Source organism: Mchenga conophoros, linkage group LG12, assembly GCF_057382185.1.
Source record: "Mchenga conophoros isolate Kocher_MC1m ecotype Shallow Benthic linkage group LG12, M_conophoros_male_GT1.1, whole genome shotgun sequence".
In the NCBI taxonomy this organism is placed as follows: Eukaryota; Metazoa; Chordata; class Actinopteri; order Cichliformes; family Cichlidae; genus Mchenga; species Mchenga conophoros.
Genome location: NC_140537.1, coordinates 24,375,184 through 24,396,637, shown reverse-complemented (window position 1 = coordinate 24,396,637; position 21,454 = coordinate 24,375,184). Strand labels below are relative to the sequence as shown.

The 21,454-nt window shown below is 39.6% G+C and overlaps 3 protein-coding genes across 3 annotated transcripts; 2 read left to right on the top strand and 1 right to left on the bottom strand.

Annotated features, from left to right (window-relative positions):
- Positions 1-740: 740 nt before the first annotated feature.
- On the bottom strand, positions 741-6,904 carry tspan36 (tetraspanin 36). The gene is made up of 7 exons (XM_085294694.1): positions 6,696-6,904; positions 3,615-3,806; positions 3,296-3,370; positions 3,040-3,138; positions 2,473-2,622; positions 2,089-2,172; positions 741-1,554 (listed from the first exon to the last, which is right to left on the bottom strand). Exons 1-7 carry the CDS (start codon positions 6,747-6,749, stop codon positions 1,480-1,482), a joined length of 729 nt encoding a protein of 242 aa, XP_085150820.1. The 5' UTR covers positions 6,750-6,904; the 3' UTR covers positions 741-1,479.
- A 3,049-nt stretch (positions 6,905-9,953) lies between these two features.
- LOC146562682 (histone H1.5) lies at positions 9,954-10,785 on the top strand. Its single transcript, XM_085294690.1, has one exon. The coding sequence runs from the start codon at positions 10,021-10,023 to the stop codon at positions 10,579-10,581; it is 561 nt and encodes a 186-aa protein (XP_085150816.1). The 5' UTR covers positions 9,954-10,020; the 3' UTR covers positions 10,582-10,785.
- Positions 10,786-16,166: 5,381 nt separating this feature from the next.
- On the top strand, positions 16,167-19,551 carry LOC146562681 (macrophage-expressed gene 1 protein-like). Its single transcript, XM_085294689.1, has 2 exons — positions 16,167-16,638; positions 17,417-19,551. Exons 1-2 carry the CDS (start codon positions 16,189-16,191, stop codon positions 19,088-19,090), a joined length of 2,124 nt encoding a protein of 707 aa, XP_085150815.1. The 5' UTR covers positions 16,167-16,188; the 3' UTR covers positions 19,091-19,551.
- Positions 19,552-21,454: the final 1,903 nt, after the last annotated feature.

The window sequence follows — 21,454 nt, the reverse complement described above, 5'->3', positions numbered from 1 at the left end:
TTCCACAGAAGTCAATGTTTTGAGGTCCCGGTCACAGCTACAGCTGATGGTTTAAACTTTAAACTCAGATAAAAGGTTCTCTAGCACCATATACAGGATTTTATATGTTATTGCAACTAAATACACAGCATCCAACATGACTATGCATTATCAAATGTCACAGCTGCAAACTGAAAAATTGAAGGAACAAATAGGGAAACGAATAAGGATTGAAGTGTGAACAGCTTGAATGTGTCATTAATTTCAAAAACGTAGTACAGGGATCATTTGAGATTAAATGGTTGAAAATAGTTTTATCTACAGCTTCATCAGTGTCTGCTATATCAGTTTCCTCTTGCACATTGATTGAATAATGATCTCCTGCACAGGAGTCTGTATTATTTATCTCTTTGAACGCTAACTTTGCTTATGCAATATGAATACTCCTATCTTCTGTATGTGCCACACTGAGGGGCCTCTTTATCAGCAGAGTCAGGAGGTAACAGATAAATGCTTTGGGTCACGTTTAATAGGATGCTCTGAACACCGTGCAGCAGTGAATAGTAAAGCTAGAAGGCACTAAAGTGGGCACAGGAGTAGACAACTGCTCCCTCTGCCCTCAGTTCAGAACAACAGCAACAGAAACAAGAAATGCGATGCTTGCCATTTCTATAAAAATCATTGAATGTTGCAAATAAGTTGACAAAGAAAAAAAAAAAAAAGAAAAAAAAAAAAGAAAGTGACACAACCACACCACACGCTTGTGAGATATTCACCTTTTTTTAATTTAGAAATATAATAAACACAGTAAAAGTCAAAGTGGAACTACAACTCAATTTACCAGAGTTAACTGACCATAAAGTGTTGCATGTATTCATTCGTGCAGGTGGTTATAAACTCTGCTGTCCTAGATAAGGCATATAACTGCTGTCTTTTTGTTTACGATCACATACAGCTTAAAACAAGGACAGAGCTCATTCATTAAAGTACAGTGGAAATGCAAAGCGTAATTTCCTCTTAATGAGTATCTACAAGATGCAGCAGGGCAGGAAGGGCCCAGCAGGATTTACAAGCACATGAGTAAATGTTCATATTCGTTCTCTTTTTTTCCCCTTTGATGAAATGGCAGCTATGACGATGGCCTGCGCTGGAAGCACAATCGAGCTGCGAACAACATTTATGATTATTTAAACTATTTTGAAAACGATACCAAAGAAATGAAGGAGAGAAAAAAAAAAATCCAAACCATAGCTGGAAAACAAAAACTACGAATAAAGAGCTGCGTTCACATTAACCAAAAAGATTCACCAAGATTTCTTTCGTGCAGGAATGTTCCGGTATGACCCCATTAAGGCCCAGACAATGATCGTCATGTAATTACTTAAATAGAACTAGAAGAGCACAACGAACAGATGCTTCTGTGCAATGTAGAGCAAGCACTCAGAAATCCCAGTGGAGCTAAATGAGGAGGAGGTACAGTGGGAGGTTGCGGGAACTGTTTCAAGCGTAGAGGGGTTCGTAACCATTCCTTCGGCTTTTACAGGTTATCGCACACACGCTCACCATCCCAAAAAACTGGAAAAGGAAAAAATAAAAATCAGAGACACAATTAAAATACGTTTTCTGTTTAGGTTACATGAACCGACTAATAAGGGGGATGAAATTTTTTGTCTTACAAACCTATCACAAAGTTTGGCTTCCTGAGTGAACCCCCCCCCCTTGAAATACATAATTCAATTTTATATATAAATATATAACACCCTACAATAATAGAGACAAGCAAGCACTTGGTGACAGTGGGAAGTAAAAACTCCCTTTTAGCAGGAAGAAACCTCTGGCAAAACCAGGCTCAGTTAGGGGAAGCCATCTGCCATTAACAGTTGGGGGGAGGAGACAAAGGAAATACTGAAATAAACAGGATCATACACCAACCGCTTCTATTTCACTTACTTTTTTTTAACAATTCATCTTTTTTTCTTCACATAGCAGACCAAAATGATCACACAAGTAGTGCTAAGTTAACAAATCCATGCACTTCAGAGTTTGAAAGACGCAGGTAAATGACATATCCTCATTTACCTGCCGAACCGCATTTTAGCTTGATCTTACCTTGATGATGGCAAAAGCAACAACGACCAGCATGGCGTAGGTCAGAACATCCTGTATGAACTTCTCCAGATTGGTCTCACAACCCTAAAAACCACGTACACAACCGCTGTGAGTACACATACAGTACATGCACATCAAAGGTATTTACTTGACTTTAGCTCCTTTTTCGTTGCCTCCCTGCTGGGAGATTTTGCAGACTTAATAACTGTCATAATAACATTTTTTTTTAATTAAAAATAATAATAATCTGAGACTGAATGACAGAAGTATCCAAACTGCAGGTGAACACGCAGTCAGAGTAAACATCGTACAGTCCAGAGAAAGACAAAAACGTGTGACCCCCAGGGACACGGAAAGAGCAAAGTTGGCTCAAGCGTGATTCACCTCAGTGTTAAACTGCTGCCATTCTTCCAGTTTGCCATTGCACTGTGGCGATGAGGAGTTTTTACAGCAGGACAAAGGCAGCGTTTTGTTTGTAGAAAAATAGGTGGTGTTGGTCCAGTCGGTGTAATTCTTGACACCGCAGCACTTTAACTGCAAAAAGTCAAAGAGAAAAGGGTCATGTGCAAACGGAAACTATGATAAAGACAGCGATAAAGGTACAGGTAAAGATAAAGGTACTACAAGAAGTTGAGCTAAGGGAAATATGGTACTGCGGCTGTGTTGCAGTGTTTCAAGTTTTGTACACACTGGATCGGTTTCTTCTTCTAATCCAGTTATCAGTTTCCCACAGTTACGTTTGACAGACACAGGAGAAGTCAAAGTGGTGCATGTAGGTCATGAAGCTGTTCATTTTTATTTTTATTGTTGTCTTCTGAAGACAAAATTGGAGGGAGAAGAGGAAGTGAAACCATGTAAGAGAGAGAATGCACACAACAGCAAAAGAGACAATGGAGAATGAAAGTAGAATCAAGAAAACAAATCTATTATCAAAGTGGAAAATACACTAACCAAAGTCTGCATGCTGTCCACTGCTTCGGTATCAGAGTTCTTCTCCCCATTATACTTGGAAAGAGAGTCTCTTATGGGGCTCTCAAGCTGTCCATTGATCTGTTGAGAAACAAATCCCCCCCCAAATGTAAGCAGTCATGTAAGTTAACCGTGAGCTACGACAAGTATATTTTCCCTACTGTTACTTAAAATAAATAACTAAACACAGATTAATATTCTAGGATTATTTAGAACACCTGAAGCGTCTGTGACTCACCTTGCTGCGGTAGATGAAGCTAAACACCAAAGCAGTCACTTCAGCTGCAAAGATCAACATGATGATCAGAAAGAACTAAAACGAATGGAAAAAAAGAAATGAGATGTAAATTTGGATCCTAAAACAGAGCGAAAGATCAACAGAAACAAACATAAATGTAACAGAAAGGATGGTAAGTAGCATCATAGCTGAGGTGATAAGGGTTTGCTCTTGGACTTCTACCTTCAGATTTTACAGATGAGCATATAAGCATTAAGGAATTGGGAATATGATTAAGGCACAAATCACGTCTTGTCCTACTTCCCTCACACACACTTACAAAGCTGAGGCCACATTTGGACTCGCGGAGGGTTGAGCAGCATCCCACGATCCCAACAAAGAACATCACCGCACTGATTCCGATGATAATGGCTGCTGGGATTAGAGTTGACTTATTTTGAATCAGACTGTCAAAGCTGCCGAAGGACTTGATCACGTAGTGACCGACATAGGCCAGTCCTGCACCTGCAGCCTGAAGGAAATGGGGACAGAACAAAAAAAGATTCCACTATAAATAAACACAGGTTACAATAGATGCTAAATCATCTGCACCTTCACAAGTCATTCTGACGATTTCATGAAGAAACTGACGTTCTAGACATGAAGTTGCTAGAAACCAGACTGCAACCGGTTTTTAAAAGCTTACACTGTTAAAATTCGAGTCAGTCACATGCTCCTTGCTTTGTCAACACAACATTAAAACCAGACACACCGCATCATACTTCCTCCTCTACAACACTTCTGTTTCTGACATGTTACACTGGCCAAACCTATAACTGTTAAAATCAATTATTTGTTTTAGTTCTATTTTTTGTATTGATTTTAAAACTGTGTTAAAACTGAGCACAAAGATGTTTGTTCTTATTTTTCTGTCCTACTGGCTCTCATGTGATTAACATACTCTGTGAGGGTCACTGATAGTCTGCCCCATTGAACTTTGATGCATATCTGGCGTTAAGTCACACTGCCATCACAACCTTTCTGCTAGTCATGCTTTAGTAGTGAGATCACCAGTCATATGACCGCAGGTATGAGGGCCAAGTTTGTGCATAGGGAGTTCACGCCTAAAAACAAAGGGGAAAAAAAGAAGAAAAGAAATCACACTGATTCACAAAAAATCTACTCTAGCAATGAAAAAAAAAGACATTTAAAAAAGGCTTCATTAACTAATAAGCTAACATTTTTGTATCTAAATGGCCTGTATTTATATAGTGCTTTTCTAGTCCCTAAGGACCCCAAAGCGCTTTACATATCCAGTCATCCACCCATTCACACACTGGGGATGGCAAGCTACATTGTAGCCACAGCCACCCTGGGGCGCACTGACAGAGGCGAGGCTGCCAGACACTGGCGCCACCGGGCCCTCATCTAGTCTATAAGAGATTCTTTCTTCATACGTTGGTGATGTCAGTCAGAAAACAGGAACAGAGGAGGTGTTAACCAGCAACGTTTTCATTTCTGTAGCAGACGGAAAGTCTCAGACACAAAGTTTCCCCGAGGTAAGTCATTCATGCAATTTTCAGTTTTACTTCCCCTCATAGTTAAGCAACTTATACATTGGTTGCTTGTGTCTAGCGCATCCTAACAATTCACTTTGTAGCTCAGCCCCATGACTCACTTTTCTTGATCACTTCACGGTCACGGGAACCCTGTGGGTTTGTTACGCTGTGCCCCCCCCCGCCCATCCAGTGCTCACCCCCTAATCCCTCCAGAATCTCAGATCCTGGGGCTCAGAAGCAGCACAAAGAGGCTTACACAACGTAAAACGCAACCTCTCTGGAATGTAACTAGCTCTCTGAGGCCATGAGGGGTTCTCTGAAGGTCCAGCTTCAATCTGATTCCAGGAAAAGACAAGACTTACTGTAAATTTTGTGAACCAGGAACCATTTAACTTATCGTTTCCTTAAATCAGATACATGAACTTTATTGCTGTGAAGCAGCAGAAATCCTGTTTTATAAAAGCAAACTATGAACATGTTCACTAAATCTAACCATGAAATATCAGCAACTGTTTAAAACACGTGTGAGGATCTGTGTAATGTTTATCACTGTGGGTCATAGTTCAGTTCAATCTTTTGAATGATTTTCTTTAAACAATCCCCCAGAATGAAACTGGCTGTTTATCATTTAAAAAATGTTCACTTTCCCACAGAAAGCTGAAACTCCTTAATTTATCAAATTGCTGGGTATATCATGAAGGTCAATAGTTAATTCAACCGGATACGTGATTTCTTCATCAACTCATGTCTAATCAGGGCTCTTGCTCTGATAAATCAGCAACAAAAAAAAATGTCAAACTTGCACATTCAGCCTGAAGCTCAAACACAGGAATGCTGTTTGTTGGCTAAACCATCTCAGCAGGTTTGACTAACTCCACATCTGAGCTGTGCAACAAAGGAGGAAAAAAAAAAAAAAAAAAAAAAAGCAGAGGTGTTTTTAAAATATGGAGTCATTTGTTGTCTGTAATGCTCACATGCTGGGAGGGAGTGAACATTACTGAAATAAAGTGAAGGTCAGAGAAATGCAATAACACCTTCATTTGATTCAAAGAGGCTCGGTAATCCAACCCAAGGCTGCTGGATGTAAGATGGTAAGTGTGGCATAGAAAGAGAAAGTATACAGGCTGGAACAGAAGATAGGAAAACTAGGAAGTGGAGAGGAGAGGAAAAAAGGATTTGAATACTCAAATTAAAGCACGTCCATGTTGTCTCTGGTAAATAATCACACACACAGGCTGTTTCTGTCTTACAGTTATCCAATTAGACACACACATTAACCACGGAAGGGACAGGCTGGGAAATTTACCCACTCCTTTCAAAAGCCTTCGTAAGGTCACTGAAGAGGACACAGGCGGGGAAGCTTGGGTTTATTAAGTCAACATTAACGAGCAGCACACAACTGAAAGTACTCCAACACAAAGACAGACATGACTGCACGAGGGAGTGAATGGCCGGAAAAATAAGAGCAGAGTCGGGCAGGTCAGTGATCTCATGAAAATTTCCCAGGCCTTTTTATTTCAGAGCTACATACAATTAGAAGTCTATTAAAGGGTAGGTGGGGTGAAATGAGGAAGTGCTCTGTAATGCTGCGACTGTGCTAGAATAAAAAAAGGAGGGCGGGGGGCTGACTACTGGGATCTTTATCAAACCATAATACTGATTTGTTTACACCCCAAACAGCACAATTCACACAGGAGGAGTAAAGAGAAAACAAATAGCAGCAGATTTTTTTTTTTTTTTGAGAAACACAAATAGAAAAGCCCCCACATATTTATTTTTTCCCTTTCCGCATCACAGAGCGTCGTCAGTAGGAAATAAAATCTCTGCAGGTGGACGAACGACAGAATTACACAGCGACTCACCCAAAATATCAAGCTGATAAACAGGAGGATGAGCTTGGCGACTCCGCAGTCCATGGCGTCTCAGTGGATGGTGGAGGAGAGAAAGAAAAAGACCGAATGTCCAGCTTTTTATGTCGCTTTTTATGTACGCCGAGTTTCTCCAGCTGCCCGCCCGCTTTGGTCACAAGTTTCCGTTGTGTTCTGACTGTACCGACTGATCACCTGGTCACATGATGATGGGAGGAGAGCAAAGCTACACAGCAGATCCTGCAGCTCCCCCTCCCACTCCAACCCGTGCATCACGTCATACATCAGTCTCACACGAGGAAGCCCGAGACTCTATCAAGCTGCTTGATATCACACGCGTTTTATTTTGGTTAAAGGATTTTAACATAATTTTGCGTAGAAAGGATTCTACTTTTAAATGCCTTTGGCATTTAAAAATGTATTTTTATTCATTCCCCCCTTTAATTCAACATGCAGTTCAGTTAAGTTCCATTATAAAGCCAAAGATCTTATAAATTTGTAGAAAATAAAATTACCTATTTGCAGTTTGTGACAGCCATTAGAAAAATAAAAATAAAAACAAATACACAAAGGATGGAACTTCCAATGCTCGAGGCAAAGAAGAGTGCACATAAGCAGCATGCTTTTCATATCACTGCATGAGGAAGGTGTGTTTAAGCTTACTGTTTAAGCATACATTTTTTTGAAGGTTATGTCTCAAATTTGCATATTGGTTTTAATCCCACCGATGTGCTCCAGTAATGTAATTTAATGTTGGCATCAATTATACAGTCATTGGTTGTGAAATACAGCACAAGATTCATTGTCCTTCATTGTCTAAGTATGTGAGATAATGGGGGGGTCACATTTCTTTTTTTTTTATTGTTATTAATAACAGAAAAAATATGTATTTTAGTCGTGTGAAGCATGCTTAAGTAGTGACTCTTTTTGCAGTAACTCTGAGGACAATAGGCAGCTATTCTTTCGGATTGAGTCAAAAGGTTATGTGGATGGGAGTTATAGAAAGAGAAAACCACAACACAGACAATTTGCAGCCACAAAAACAATTGTTTTATTCAGAGTAGTTCAGCAGAAGGCTTCGTTTGACCTGTATGCGCTCAGTTCTGTATCACTGCAAGAGATTAAAGCAACTGACACATTTAGATTAAAGCAATTGACACTCATTTAAATGAATGCGGGAGCGGCAGAAATATTCAGTTGCTCTTCCGACTGTGACATGGGTTATAACTGTTAAACCACGGCTGCACGCTATTCAGAGGAACACGTAGAAGCCTCGGAGTAGGTCTCTTTGCCTATAGAAGTAAAGGTTTTGTATTGATAATGAGGCCAAGATGACCAACAACTGCAAAATCAGTCAAGGCTTTGTTGTTAAAGAGGATGAAAGTCCAGCATCTGCCAGGGAGTTTCTCCCACTCTGGGTCCAAATTCCAAGAGTTTATTGCAGCCTTATCAGACGTGCTGCAGTATACCTGCATCATCCTGCTCTGCATACAAGCCCACGATTAAAAGCTTCCACACGCGAGAAATGGAAACAAAAACTACACATCTGAGGCTTTCAGTGGGCACTTCAAGCTGGTCTCCCGTGACAACACTCTCACCACCTACAGGTGTCCATCAGAACTGCACTCCAGCCAAACAAAACTCCAGTGTTTGTGAGGAGGCGCTATCAGCGCACTACAGAAGGCACGGAAACATTTGCCAATCTTTTCCCTCGCGCGCAAGCACACACAAGTACATATCTTATCTCACATTAATAATAAGAAAACAAACAAAAGTAGCGCGAGAAACCACGAAGAAGAGAAAAACACATCCCTCTTTCACTGGAGACGTTTTTGATGGATTGCACTAAGACTGTAATATTAAAACATTCCCAGAAGTATGTCTGATAATTGCATTCATTTTAAAACTGATATAAAAATAATATAAAATTAATATAAAACAAAGACTCCAATGTTGGACTACACGATTTAGTTTTTTCTGGTTTATTTTCCCGCTGTTTGGCTCCACCTGTGGCAGATTTTATTGCGTGTTTTTGTAAACAAATATCACAACCCCCCTGTCCCCCACGGGTTTGTAACAATCCTGTAAAACCCAATAAAACCGATGGTTTATCATTAAAAGGTCAAACAGCTAAGCCGTGTAAAGCGCGTCAGAGTGCCTGAAGTTTGTTTTGGTTTCACAGATGCGCAAGTAAAGGATGGTTTTTGTACATTCATGTGTGCTGTGCTGTTTTACCAAAACCAACACAGGCTGAGGAAAACTGACCCGAGGACATTTAAGTGCAGTGTAATGAAACATGATTCGTGTTTTTGCATTTATATGCGCAGAACTGTTATAATCTCATAAGTGAAGTTATTTTTGCACAATTTTTACGCAGCAGTTCCTCATAAAAGTTAATTGATGCATAAATAAGAAATGATCTAAATTCAAATTAATTTAAATTTATATTTATGTACAAGCACCCCACTGGAGTCATTCCACAAAGTGTCTCGTTAAAAAGAAAGCCCGGGAAATTAATCAGAAATTCGTTTCTTGGGCTGCCCCTCCTCACAGGCTGATAACTACTCTGGCTTTGGTCCATCTATACACAGGGAATACACAATGTGTAGCCTTAATTTCACTTTCATGTTACATATATTCATATCAAACAAAATTTTCTATTAATTATACTTTAACACATCATCCCCAACTCAAAGACCGCCCTTGCTTTGATTCCAAGTTGAATATTTATCATTAGAAGTCTCTCTGTGGTTACCTCGAAATAGAATCAAGGGAAGTGTGTTTCTTGAGTCTTCTTTAGGTGAAAATATTTCACAATAACGGTGGAAATAAAACTAAATTTTGGGCTCGGTGTACTAGACACGTCGCTATGTTAGAGTTTATTTAATTGTAAAACTTTTTTCTTACTTATTTGGGAAGTATAACATAGTCAAAATGTTAAAAGCACGATTCCCACATTGCATTCTTCGTTTGTCAGCTTCTAATCGCTCAACAGGTGCTAATATATTTGAACGCATGCTGAATAAAAACACACAGACAGACAGTTCACATTTCCCTGATTGCTGTGAAGTGACTTTTATATAGTTGTATGACAATTAACGTTGGAATTTTAAAGAATTATCCAGTTGAAGAAAACACAAATTTGATCAAGTGGCGGAGGAGGAGAAGAGGCGCACTGTGGCAGTGGGACTGACTCTACACGGTTCTCATTGGGGTTTTATAAAGCCTCAACCAGCCAAGAGGGCAAGCAGAGATATCACTCTCTACTGATTCTGTCTGTGGCCCTCACTGACTTCATCTCGGTATCACAGCTGTTACAATGTCTTCTGCTGCGATTGCTTTGACTCCGCCAGCTCCGGCCAAATCTCCTAAAAAGAGAGCTAAGTCTCCGAGGAAGAAAACAGGCCTGACTGTGTCAGACTTGATACTGAAGGCTCTGTCCACATCCACACAGCGTGGCGGTGTGTCTCTGGTAGCCCTGAAGAAGGCTCTGAAGGCCGGTGGATATGATGTGGTGAAAAACAATGCCAGGATTCTCATCGCCGTGAAGCGCTTGGTGACCAAAAAGTCTCTGGTCCAGACCAAGGGCAGCGGGGCTTCGGGCTCTTTCAAGCTCAACAAAAAGCCCCCCACACCTAGGAAGAGGAAGGTGGTGAGAAAGAAGAAGCCAAAGGCGAAAAAGGTCAAGCGGGCCAGCGTCAAGAAAACAGCAGCAGCAGGAGCCACTCCTGCAGCCAAGAAGTCCCCCAAGAAAAGGAGAAAGTCAAAGAGCCCGAAGAAAGCCAAGAGACCCGCTGCGGCCAAGAAGCCCAAGAAGCCAAAGAGCCCAAAGAAGACCAAACGCAGAGTCTCCAAGACCAGGTCTGCTGCCAAGAAGTGAATGCTCTTCCACTGAACACTAAATGCCGGTCTTTGTGGACTCTATGCGGACTGAGCTGCATTCAAGTCAAGCTTTAAGTAGGTTTTTTTTTCTAAAGTAGAAAAAATGAACTCGCAGTTTGTACAAGCCTTTCTTTCCTGCTTCCTGTCATGATGTTTTAATGAACTGAATAGCACTTGCTTGAAATAAAATTATTTTCATTTACAGAGCGTACAGTGTGCTTTTATCTGAAAAAGAAATTCTCCAGCCTGATAAAATTTAATTGAAAAAACAAACAATATCGGGAAAAGAAAAAAATCGATGTTTTCTGAACGGCGGTTAACTTTTTTTGGTGCGTGACGCCTTAACAGCTGATTTGCCTGACTCACGGCTAAGTTTGGGAGGAGTGCGTATTACGCGCAATTACGCACAATTACGCACAGGGAGCTAGTTTCCCAGAGTTATATAGTTTTCAACTCTATGTAATCCGTTTCTTGGGAAGTGGTAGATTATCTTTTTTAGTCCCACAGTGTCAAACGATTTTATGGAAGATAGTAAGTAGTAAAACAAACAAACAAACAAACAAACAAACAAACAAACAAACAAACAAACAAACAAACACAAAACTTTGGGCCATCCTTATCCATATGTCACAACGTCGGGTTATTATCTCAAAATTCCTACTTAGTAGTCAAGTTTTTTCTCAGAAGTTTGAGTTATTAAATTAAATTGTTGAGATACTTATGCAAAGTTTTCACTTTTCCTATTATTCCACATTGATTTAAAAAAAAAAGAATAGATAAAGAAACCGGTTAGATACTCATATAAATGTGAAAAAAGGAAAATCGACAGGAAGTGACACCCATAAGAGTTCACCAATACTAAGAAGAGTGAGGCTTCATGGGCGTATCACAACATGGTTTCCGCTTATCTCCCAAAAGGGGCTTATTTTATCACACTCATTATCGCAGTTTATGACTGAATGTACACAGCAGAGGACAGCTGTTCCTCTGAGCTTAGCATGAGAACGTGATAGGGATGAAGGGGTGATATTGTTGTTAATTATTATATTCTGACTTCATGAGGTTTTAAACTAATGCGAAATAATCTACAAAACCATTCACACCAGGGGGTACCTCAAAAATAATTATTTAACTACTCAGAAATTACACCCAGTTTCACAAAGGTTTAAGTATAAATAGACTCCTGACTAAAAACCAAGCTCACAGCTTGACCAATTAAAGACACGTGATACAAGTAAGTTAAAATGACAAAACCATCAACAGTAGATTTCTATAAGGCCTCTCAAACTAAAGCCTACATTTAAAATCACACCTTGATTGCGTTTTGAAGGTGCTTTACAGAAGCAAAACAAAGAAAGACTGTAGGTATCCAAACAGCAGTGACTCGCGCCACTGTGCGATTCATTAGCTGAGTGGTTTAGTGTTGCCACCTGCTGGCGGGATTAATTAACAACTGTTAACTGGAAATGTAGGCAACGTTTATCTGGGGTCAGATGCATAGACTGTGTGTGGTTTAATTTCACTGTAACATGCAGATTACTGACGAAAAATGTAACCAACTAAGTATTTTACAGAACCCTATTGCACAAATACAAGCTGGCATCCCTCTCACTCAAAAAATTGTCATAAAACTGAGTGAGCTTTTTTTTTTCTTGTAAATTAAATAACAGATGAAAAATGTTAAAATTGTTTAAAATGGAGACAGTGCCCATGCTACTGTAATGTATTTCCTGTAACTCTGGAAGTTTTACTCCGTTTGTCAGTGGCAGAGCATGAGAGAGGAACTGAGAGAAAAGTGTGAACATACTGATCTATTCAGTGCCAAACATTAACCCAAAATAAACCGAAACAAATAACAATCAGTTGTTCTCCCTTTGCTGTTTTGAATTGATGCATTAATTGAAATTCTGCAGTTTATTCGTACAAATCGTTTTCTTTTTGTTTATTTTTTCCATTAAAATATGTAGTTTGCTAAAGATTAGAACTTTATTGTTGGGCTTAGGAAGTACCAGGAGATCATTGGCCATGTAAAGTGGTGCATTTGAGTTTATGAACAGTTTTCAATTGTCTGCATTTCTTTATGAATATGACCTAAATCATCATCAGGTCTGCACTCAAATAGACATGATGATGAATTGGATTCTACGGAACCGTATGTTTGAAAACAAAGCATGGCTATACATTTACTTCATGTTTTCTGTTTAATAATAACACTGACATTGTGCTAGTCTTAGCTTATACTAAGAATAAATGTTAGTTCCCTTTTCTGCTGCATACTTCCTCACTTGTATTTGAACAGGTAACAGTTTTTGTGTTTGTAAATACTAATAAAAAAGAAAGTAGTGAGTTACTTTTGAAATGAATAAAATAGATTTGACAGAAGAAAGCAAAGGTCCCTCGTTTACTTGCAACTCTCCTAAGTGGCTTCTCATGTTGTCCACATGGAACTTTCCTTTAAAACTGAACTTAGACAATTAAAAAACACAAATCACTGTGTTATCTGATAGTCCAATTGCACAACAGATTCAGCATCATGGCTGTTACCTAAACATTTAACCTAATAATCTCTAATGGTGGTTTTTCTGACACTGCCTTTTATTAAGGCTAGATTTTAATCTAGTCTGCTTGAAGTAATTTTTCTGTGACTGGAAATAGTCTCATTCTTCAGGTCCTTACAGTATACTGGTAGTCATGTGTACCTGTATGTAATTAAGTAGTGTGGCATGTCATAACCTGACGACATAGGATGAGGGATGAACACACAGCTAACGCAGAGGACGCGACAAAGGGCAGGGAAAAACACAGGGCTTAAATACATACTGGCGTAATAAAGGAATGCGAGACAGGAGGGAGACAGCTGGGACAATGCAGGGACGATGAAAGAGGGGGAAGCAACACTGAAACCAGAAACATGGGACAAGGATTACCAAAGTAAAACAGAAAACTGAGAATAACATTTTATAAACAACAAATAAATAACATTTTATTTACATAGCACCTTTCTAGACAGAATCACGAAATGCTGCAAAAAGATAAGTCATGAAAGGTAAAACAGCCTGTTTTACCTTTCATGACTTATGACTTACCTTATGACTTACAGGCAAAAATGAACCAAAAGCTAGGTTTTGATATAATCTAGGCAGTCATTCAGAAGCTGGAGCTTGGATAAATCTTGGGGCTTAAAACTGAATGTCATCAGTATAACAGTGATAAGAGATGTCCTTGAAGGAGCCCATTATATGCTGGAGGGGGAGAAGATATATTAAAAACAATAAAGGCCCCAAGACCGAACCTTGAGGGACACCATAAGTAAGGGAGGTAGAGGATGACCTAAAAGCAGAAACCCCATAGAAAAACATTGGTGATGTAAATATGAGGAGAACCACTCTAAGGCAGTTCCACATACACCAACCCAAAGTTTTGGCCTTTCAAGCAGGATATGGTGGTCAACTGTGTCAAACGCCAACGTGAGGTTCAACATAAGCAGAACAGAGCATTTTCCTGCATCATTACTCATCAAAATGTTGCTAGAGACCCTAAGAAGGGCTGTTTGCGTGGAGTGAACTCTACGAAAGCCGGACTGAAACGTATCAAGAAAAGCTATCTTTGTCCAGAGCCTCTATAAGTTGCTTAGCCACAACCTCTTCTAGAAGCTTAGAAATTAACAGTAATTTAGAGATTGGCCTGTAACTGCCCCAAAGAGAAGGGTCTGACTGGGATTTTTTTAAAAGTGGGAGAATAGCAGCATTTTTAAAATAAACCAGAACTATACCAGATGCCAGTGAAAAGTTGATTAAAGTGAGCACACATGGACCAACAGACTGGAAGACATTTTTGAATAATGATACAGGTACAACAACAACAAGAGGATGCTTTCACTGAATTCACTAGTTTTACCAGCGCAGGCAGTGAAACAGGAGAGAAAGTATCCAAGATGATGGTCCGAGATGGGGTAGAGACAGACAAAACAGGTACTGATTGTAAAAAAAATCATTCTTACATTATTAATTTTTGCAAGCAGAAAAGACAGAAAATTTTCACAATCTTCATTAGAGGAAATAGGGGCTGCAGGTAGAGCAGGAGTAACAATGGTGACTAATGGTTGAATAACACCTTATGATTACCTCTGCTCTTTGTAACCATTTGTTAGAAATAGGCAGCCCTCGCATCTCTGATAGCATTATTAAAAGAAGCTAAAAGAAATTCAGTTCACAACATGTACCTGTGCACGGTACAAGCCTGTTGCAAAAACACATCATATGTTCACATTTCTTTAGTTGACTCTAAGTAGATTTTTATGTCAAAGACAACACTTTGGAGATATAAAATAGTATTTGTGCACAAACAAAATGATTTTGCATAAGCAAAACCGGGCATGTGGTGCAATTTAAAAAATAAATAAATAAAAGAGGGAAATGCACAATCACAGGACAAAAGAAGAAGTTGCAGGCCTAAAAAAAACATCAACAGCAGATGAACTGTATCTAAAAGTCCTGTCCTTAAGAAACAGGAAAGACTCTAAAAGACCTCGCACGGGACCTGAAAACTGCATCTGGGCCTTGAGTCAAAAGTTAAAATGATCTCATCAAAAGGGCGGCTGTCAAGCCATTCTTAAGGAAGGGAAACAGGAAAAAAAAGCCAGATGTATGCCAAATTACACAAGAAATGGAGTGAAAATCAGGGACAACGGGTTTTATGAAGTGATGAACCCAAACTTGACCTTTTTTAGTTGATATTGCATGTGTGGAGGAGGTAAGGAAAGAGGTAGAACAGTGGGGTGTTGCATTTCAGACAGTGGTGTTGGGGATCTTGTCAAAACTGAGGTCACAATTAAGGCTTTTTCCATACAGCAGACAGGAAACAAGAGCTGAATGTGTGGAGAGTGCCTACCCCCCTGCCCCTTTTTTTCACATAACCAAAAGAAGTCACACATCATAAATAAACTATTGGAAATGAGGTAGACATCACCATGCATGTAAGAGGAAACATGCAGAAAGCTTATTATCAACTTCTGGGTAGAAACTGAGAAATTTTCAGGAAAACCCCAATGACGTGTACTCATGTGACTTACTTGCAAAAACAGACACAACATGTTTTCAGATCAACTTTCAGTTCCTTTTAATATGAGGAAGACTTAACCAGTCTACCCGTTTCTGGTGCAGAGGTTTTTGATTTTACTTCTCTTACTTAAATATTATTTTCTTTTGCCAGATTATTGTGCATTTTTGCAAGTTTAATAAATATTTTTTTCCTCCTAGGAGCTCTCATTTACCCAACTAACTGCACTTTCCTATGAATTCATTCAATTTTGAATTCATTTCAGCACACTTTGCCACTGACTGATGAAATAACAGCTTTAAATGACCTGAAACATTAGATAAATCACTGCAGGTTTATGTGCAGTAACATAAAAGAAATAAAAGGTGTGGTGCCTTTACTGTGGCTACATTTTACTGATAAGACATTTTTATGTGTGGGAATAAGCTAATAAGCTAAAGTTGTGGAAAAAGATGTTCCTCTTTGTCATATGATAAACTGCCCAAAAGTAGGAGGGGCTTAGGGTTTATAGTCAGTGGTGTCAGCACTCACTTTTGACACAGTCATCATGAAAACTGCAGTGGCCCTCCTGGCTCTCTCTTTCCTTCATGTCTGCTCTTCAGTACCTGTGAGCCGTCCAACAAACTGGCTCAGACAATGCCGTGCTTCTACCAACCTCTCCATCACAGCACTGGAGGTGCTGCCAGGTGGAGGCTGGGACAACCTCCGGAACATGGACATGGGTCGAGTCATGAACCTCAGCTACTCCCAGTGCCAGACCACTGAGGATGGGCTCTACCTCATTCCAGATGAAGTGTTTGTCATCCCTCAAAAACAGACAGGTGTGGAGACCAGCTCAGAGATCATCAGTTCCTGGCTTGAGCAGAAAAGCTCAACATCTCACTCCATTAATGCAGACATATCCTTCCTCACGGTGCTCAATGGTAAATTTTCTGTTGAGAACACTAGAATGAAAACCCATCAGGTCAGAGACTCTTCAACCACAGCCAGAGTGCAGGTAAGTTTTCAGATGTTTTGAATAAATAACAATAACAAGGTAAAGGAAAATGCACAGTACTGATGTTGAGACTTTTTTTATATTAAGCAATTTACCATTTATTAATCATACAGTATTTGTACAGTATGCTAAGACATTATATTTAGAATAGAATAGAATAAACCTTTATTATCCCACGAATGAGAAATTTGGGTGCTATACAACTCTTATAGCAAGAGGAATATAGACACAAAGTAGTCCTATATACATAAGCCACTGAGATATGCATAAAAGTGTACAGAGACATGTACAAAAGTGTGTGTGTGTGTGTTGGAGGGGGGGAGGGGGTTATGAATACCATGAATATGTACAAACAAGATGCAAATGACTAACAGCAATTAAAAACAAGTGATATGTCAATTAAACCGGTAATGAGTAAGATAACCATGTTAAACTGTGTTATAGATTCTGACAGCTGCTACCAGTTTGTTATGTTTCCCCATGTCCCTCTCTGCCATTCCACCACGCCAGCAGACCACAGCATAAAAATAGCAGACGCCAGCACAGTGTTGTAGAACATCCTTAGAAATTTAGCTTTAGCATTTTATTCCTTTATGATCCTATATAATGCACTTTTAAAATCACTGTAAAAATATTAGAGTTAGCCAAAAAAAAAGCTTTTTTAACTGTAGTCTCAGCACATATGTTAAAAGTAATTTTAATTACAGAAAATAAAGAAGAGATTGAGATACACAGTGATGTACAACAATAATTAATCTTATAATCCTCTCTTTCAAAGGTTCGTAACTTCCTCTACACAGTTAAGGCTTATCCAGACTTCACTCTGGACACACGATTTGTTCAGCAGGTCAGAGACATCGCTGATGCAATTGAGAACAACCAGACAAGAAGTGCAGACTATCTCTCGGAGAAGATGGTGCTGGACTATGGGACTCATGTCATCACTAGTGTGGATGCTGGGGCGGCTTTGGTGCAGGAGGACTATCTCTGTTCCTCTTATGTGTCAGACAGCCAGTCACAAAGCTCCTCTGTGAAAGCACAGGCTGGATTAAACTTCTTTGATAAACTAAAATTTGACATTAGCAGTCAAAGTGCCCAACAGAGCTCATCACTTCAAACATATCAATCCAATATTCAGTACTCCCTCATTCAAAGCCACGGAGGCACAACTTTCTATCCTGGTATCACTCTGCAGAAGTGGCAGGAAAGTACCAGAAACAACCTCGTTGCCATCGATCGCTCAGGATTTCCTCTGCACTATTTCATAAACACCAACACTCTCACTGATCTGCCACACCCTACGATTGGAAAAGTTGCTCTTAAAGTCAGTCAGGCTGTAGAGCGCTACTACAAGATCAATACTCGCCCTGGGTGTGTTGATGTCAACTCCAAGAACTTCAACTTCCAGGCTAACATGGATGATAATTCCTGTGAGGGTCCCGCTACAAACCTCAGTTTTGGTGGTGTCTACCAAGAGTGTGTTAAAATCAGCTCAGATGCAGATCCACTATGTGATGCCCTGGCCCAGAAAAACCCAGATACAGGTGACTTCTCCTGTCGTCCACCTTACTCACCAACTTTACTCAGATCAGAGGTGAGACTTCAGAGTTACTCTAAGTATGAATGTCATAGGGAAAGTCATTCCTGTTGGGGTTTTTTCACTTGTCACAAAACACGTTGTCAAGACAACAACTATGTTCGTTCTGCTCGCATCAACACCTACTGGTGCTCTATAAATGGACAGGCTCCAGAAAACTCAGGGTATCTGTTTGGAGGCATATACAGCCCCTCGCTCCTGAACCCCCTCACGAAAAGCAAAAGCTGCCCCCCAAATTTCATTCCAGTAAATTTTTTCTCAGATGGTGAGGTGATCTGTATGAGTAAAGACTATGAGGCAGGTACCAGATTCTCAGTACCATTCGGGGGTCTCTTCAGCTGTCAGTCAACAAACCCACTGGCAAGGAATCAACGCAGGTGCCCTCCCAAGTTCAGTCAGCACCTTGCTGCAATCAGTGATGGCTGTGAAATCCTCTACTGTGTTCAGTCTGGACTGTTCACAGGTGGAGAGCTCAAACCAATTCGTCTGCCTCCATTCACCAAACCTCCACTTATCAGCGTGCAAGCCACCAACACAGTGATGGTGATGACTGAAGGAGAAAACAGCTGGGTGAGAGTGGGCCAGACCAAAATGTGGAAACTTGCCAAACCAGAAGAAATCCAGGAAATTGTTCAAGGCCTTAACCCTGAACTCAGTCAAATGTCTAATGGAGAAAAGGCAGGTGTAGTTTTTGGTGTGATGGGTGTGATGCTGATGGTGGCCATAGTGGGAGTAGTCCTATTCAAGCGGAGGAGGAGGATGTCAGGGCTTAGAAGTAGAGGTTATGAGGAAATACGTGAAGAAGTTGAGAGGGAGTCACAGGAAGATGAGGCTCCTGAGCAGAACACAGCTTAGAAGTTTGATCACTCACATAGAGAAATGAAACCGGTGTGGCAGGTTTAGCTTTGAACTTCTCTTTTGATTGTCTCCACATTCATGCTTCTTACAGCACTGGAAAATATTTACATTTAAGAGCTTCTATTTTGAATCAGTCTTTGCATTACTTTAGTTTATTATGCTCCACATTTTGTACTTTAACCTGTAGACTATTAACATATATGCAGGGAGAAATGACTTTGTAGCAGTCTGCCTCTGAAATCACCAGATGGAGCCATCAAAAAGGGAAAGCAGGGGTGATTTTATACTAAGGCCCAAGATGCATAAGATCATGCTGTAAAAATTTTTTTGTAAATATCTAAGCACTGTATGCATGATTTTGTTTGCAAATACTTTCAAGAAAACATGTATAATAGATAATCTGAGAAGGGTTTTCATTTTTTCCACAATATATTCTAATAAACAAGCAAAGAAAAAGAGTTTTCTGTTTTGTGTAGTTTCTTGCACACCTTTTCTGTTATGTATCTTAAGCTGATTAAAATGAAAACTGTTTTTATTGTGCACATTACTAATATTATGCATTGTATGCTTCTAGCCCTGTAGAGGCCCAGAATGAAAGCGGCTATGAAAGTTTGTATTTCTTTTACATGACACCCCTTATGGCAGAGTTTTTAAAAACACTTACCGGTACAATTACAATAAAATACAATCTGCGCCAAATTCAAGACTTTCTCTGTAAGTCGATAGCGGCACAGAGAAGATTGTGCTATGGAGATCACATCATCATCAGTCTTGATGCAGGATGTGTTTGATGGAGGAGGAAGTGGCTATCTTTGGTTTGTACTGTTTCTATCTTGATCTTAACTTCTACTTCCAAGCTCTACATGTGTGAGGCTGACAAGAGACTGTCTTATGCATCTTTGCCAACAATGGTTTGTCAACCATGCCGTCTTATTTTTGGGTACTGTATATGTGGACAGATAGCTTTGTCACACCATCTTTGAAAGTACTAAGTGGTGCTTTTAAAACAGAAATCAGAGATTTCCAAACTCCACATTGAACCAATACTGCCCTCTTCAGGCCCAGCTGCAGAATTCCATGTTGATTATAAATAATTTTGTACAAATATTGAGAGGTTGCATGAAACTTTGTTTAGAACTACGTTAAATAAAACACACATAACCAGAGAGCGGGAAGTAACAATTTACAAATACATACTTTACTTAAGTACAATTATCAGGTATCTATAGTTTATTTGTTTACTTTACGTTAACTTTTTAATTTTACTCTCTACATTCTTTAAACAAATATCTGTAATTTCTACTTCTTGTGTTTTCAAAACAGGCTCGTTACTTTTGGTTTGACACATTTGCGTTATTATTTCGTCACTGTGGGCCTTTAAACATCAAACTAATTTTCCTAAAAGTAACACATGAAACTCAATCCTGTTCCTGTATTAATCACCAGAGGATGTTGCATAAAAATAGATGAAAGAGGCAAAACTGAGTGCTATAGTCAGGGGTTTAAGTGGGGATGTTTGTCCTTTTTCCTTTTATTTATTTATTTTTTGTTGAACACCGGAACAACTGCAGGTGTCCATAAATTGCGGTACTTCAGTATCTTGCTAGCCATCAGCTCAACAAACATCAGTAAAGAAACAAACTGCTTGTATGCAGTTTGCACAGTGTGTTGCTAGCTAAAGGTCCAGCTGCTGTATTGCACAGGGAGATTAGTAACATATCTAATTACTAATTACTCTTTGCTGACTTTATAAACGCCCAATTAGGATAACCGCATAACGGCAATATGTCTGTGAAGGTTCTCAGTTATCCAGGTCATCGTAGTCTAAGGAGCTTGGAAAGAAAAGCGTCTGGACTTCTTTAAGTTGCTTGAAGACGTTTCACCTCTCATCTGAGAAGCTTCTTCAGTTCTAGGGTCAAATGGTGGAGAGTCCCAGATGGTTTGTATAGCATTCACACTCCACCTATAGAACATCTCCACACCCTGTTGCCAATGATGGGGATTCATTTAGCCTTCCATTAGGTGATGCATGAGTGTTCTGGCAAGTAGTGTGGACGTGGAACTTAAAAAAGTCTTATAATGTCAAAGTAAACCCAACAAGCTGCCTGTTGACTCCCTCAGCTCACTGACAAAGGGTCATCAGAGCTTTTAATCACCCGATGACACATATTGGTTAAACCATATCCATGCATGTAAAAGAACAAAAATACTTGGATATTGCATTTCACTAAAAATGTCAGACTTGATGTTCAATCAGGATGACCTGCAGTAGCACTGTGAAACAGCCTGGAGTCATTTTTGACCAGGACATATCCTTTAGTGCACAAATTAATCAAATGTCATTCACATGTGAAGGCTGGA

What these genes read in the sequence shown, in the direction of transcription:
- tspan36 (XM_085294694.1), bottom strand. Translation starts at nt 6,749, where the DNA reads ATGGACTGCGGAGTCGCCAAGCTCATCCTCCTGTTTATCAGCTTGATA. An exon ending in TTATCAGCTTGATATTTTGG is followed by an intron (nt 3,807 to 6,695) that starts GTGAGTCGCTGT and finishes CATTTCCTTCAG; the next exon opens with GCTGCAGGTGCAGGACTGGC. An exon ending in TGGACAGCATGCAGACTTTG is followed by an intron (nt 2,623 to 3,039) that starts GTTAGTGTATTT and finishes GACTTTTTGCAG; the next exon opens with TTAAAGTGCTGCGGTGTCAA.
- LOC146562682 (XM_085294690.1), top strand. Translation starts at nt 10,021, where the DNA reads ATGTCTTCTGCTGCGATTGCTTTGACTCCGCCAGCTCCGGCCAAATCT.
- LOC146562681 (XM_085294689.1), top strand. Translation starts at nt 16,189, where the DNA reads ATGAAAACTGCAGTGGCCCTCCTGGCTCTCTCTTTCCTTCATGTCTGC. An exon ending in CAACCACAGCCAGAGTGCAG is followed by an intron (nt 16,639 to 17,416) that starts GTAAGTTTTCAG and finishes TCTCTTTCAAAG; the next exon opens with GTTCGTAACTTCCTCTACAC.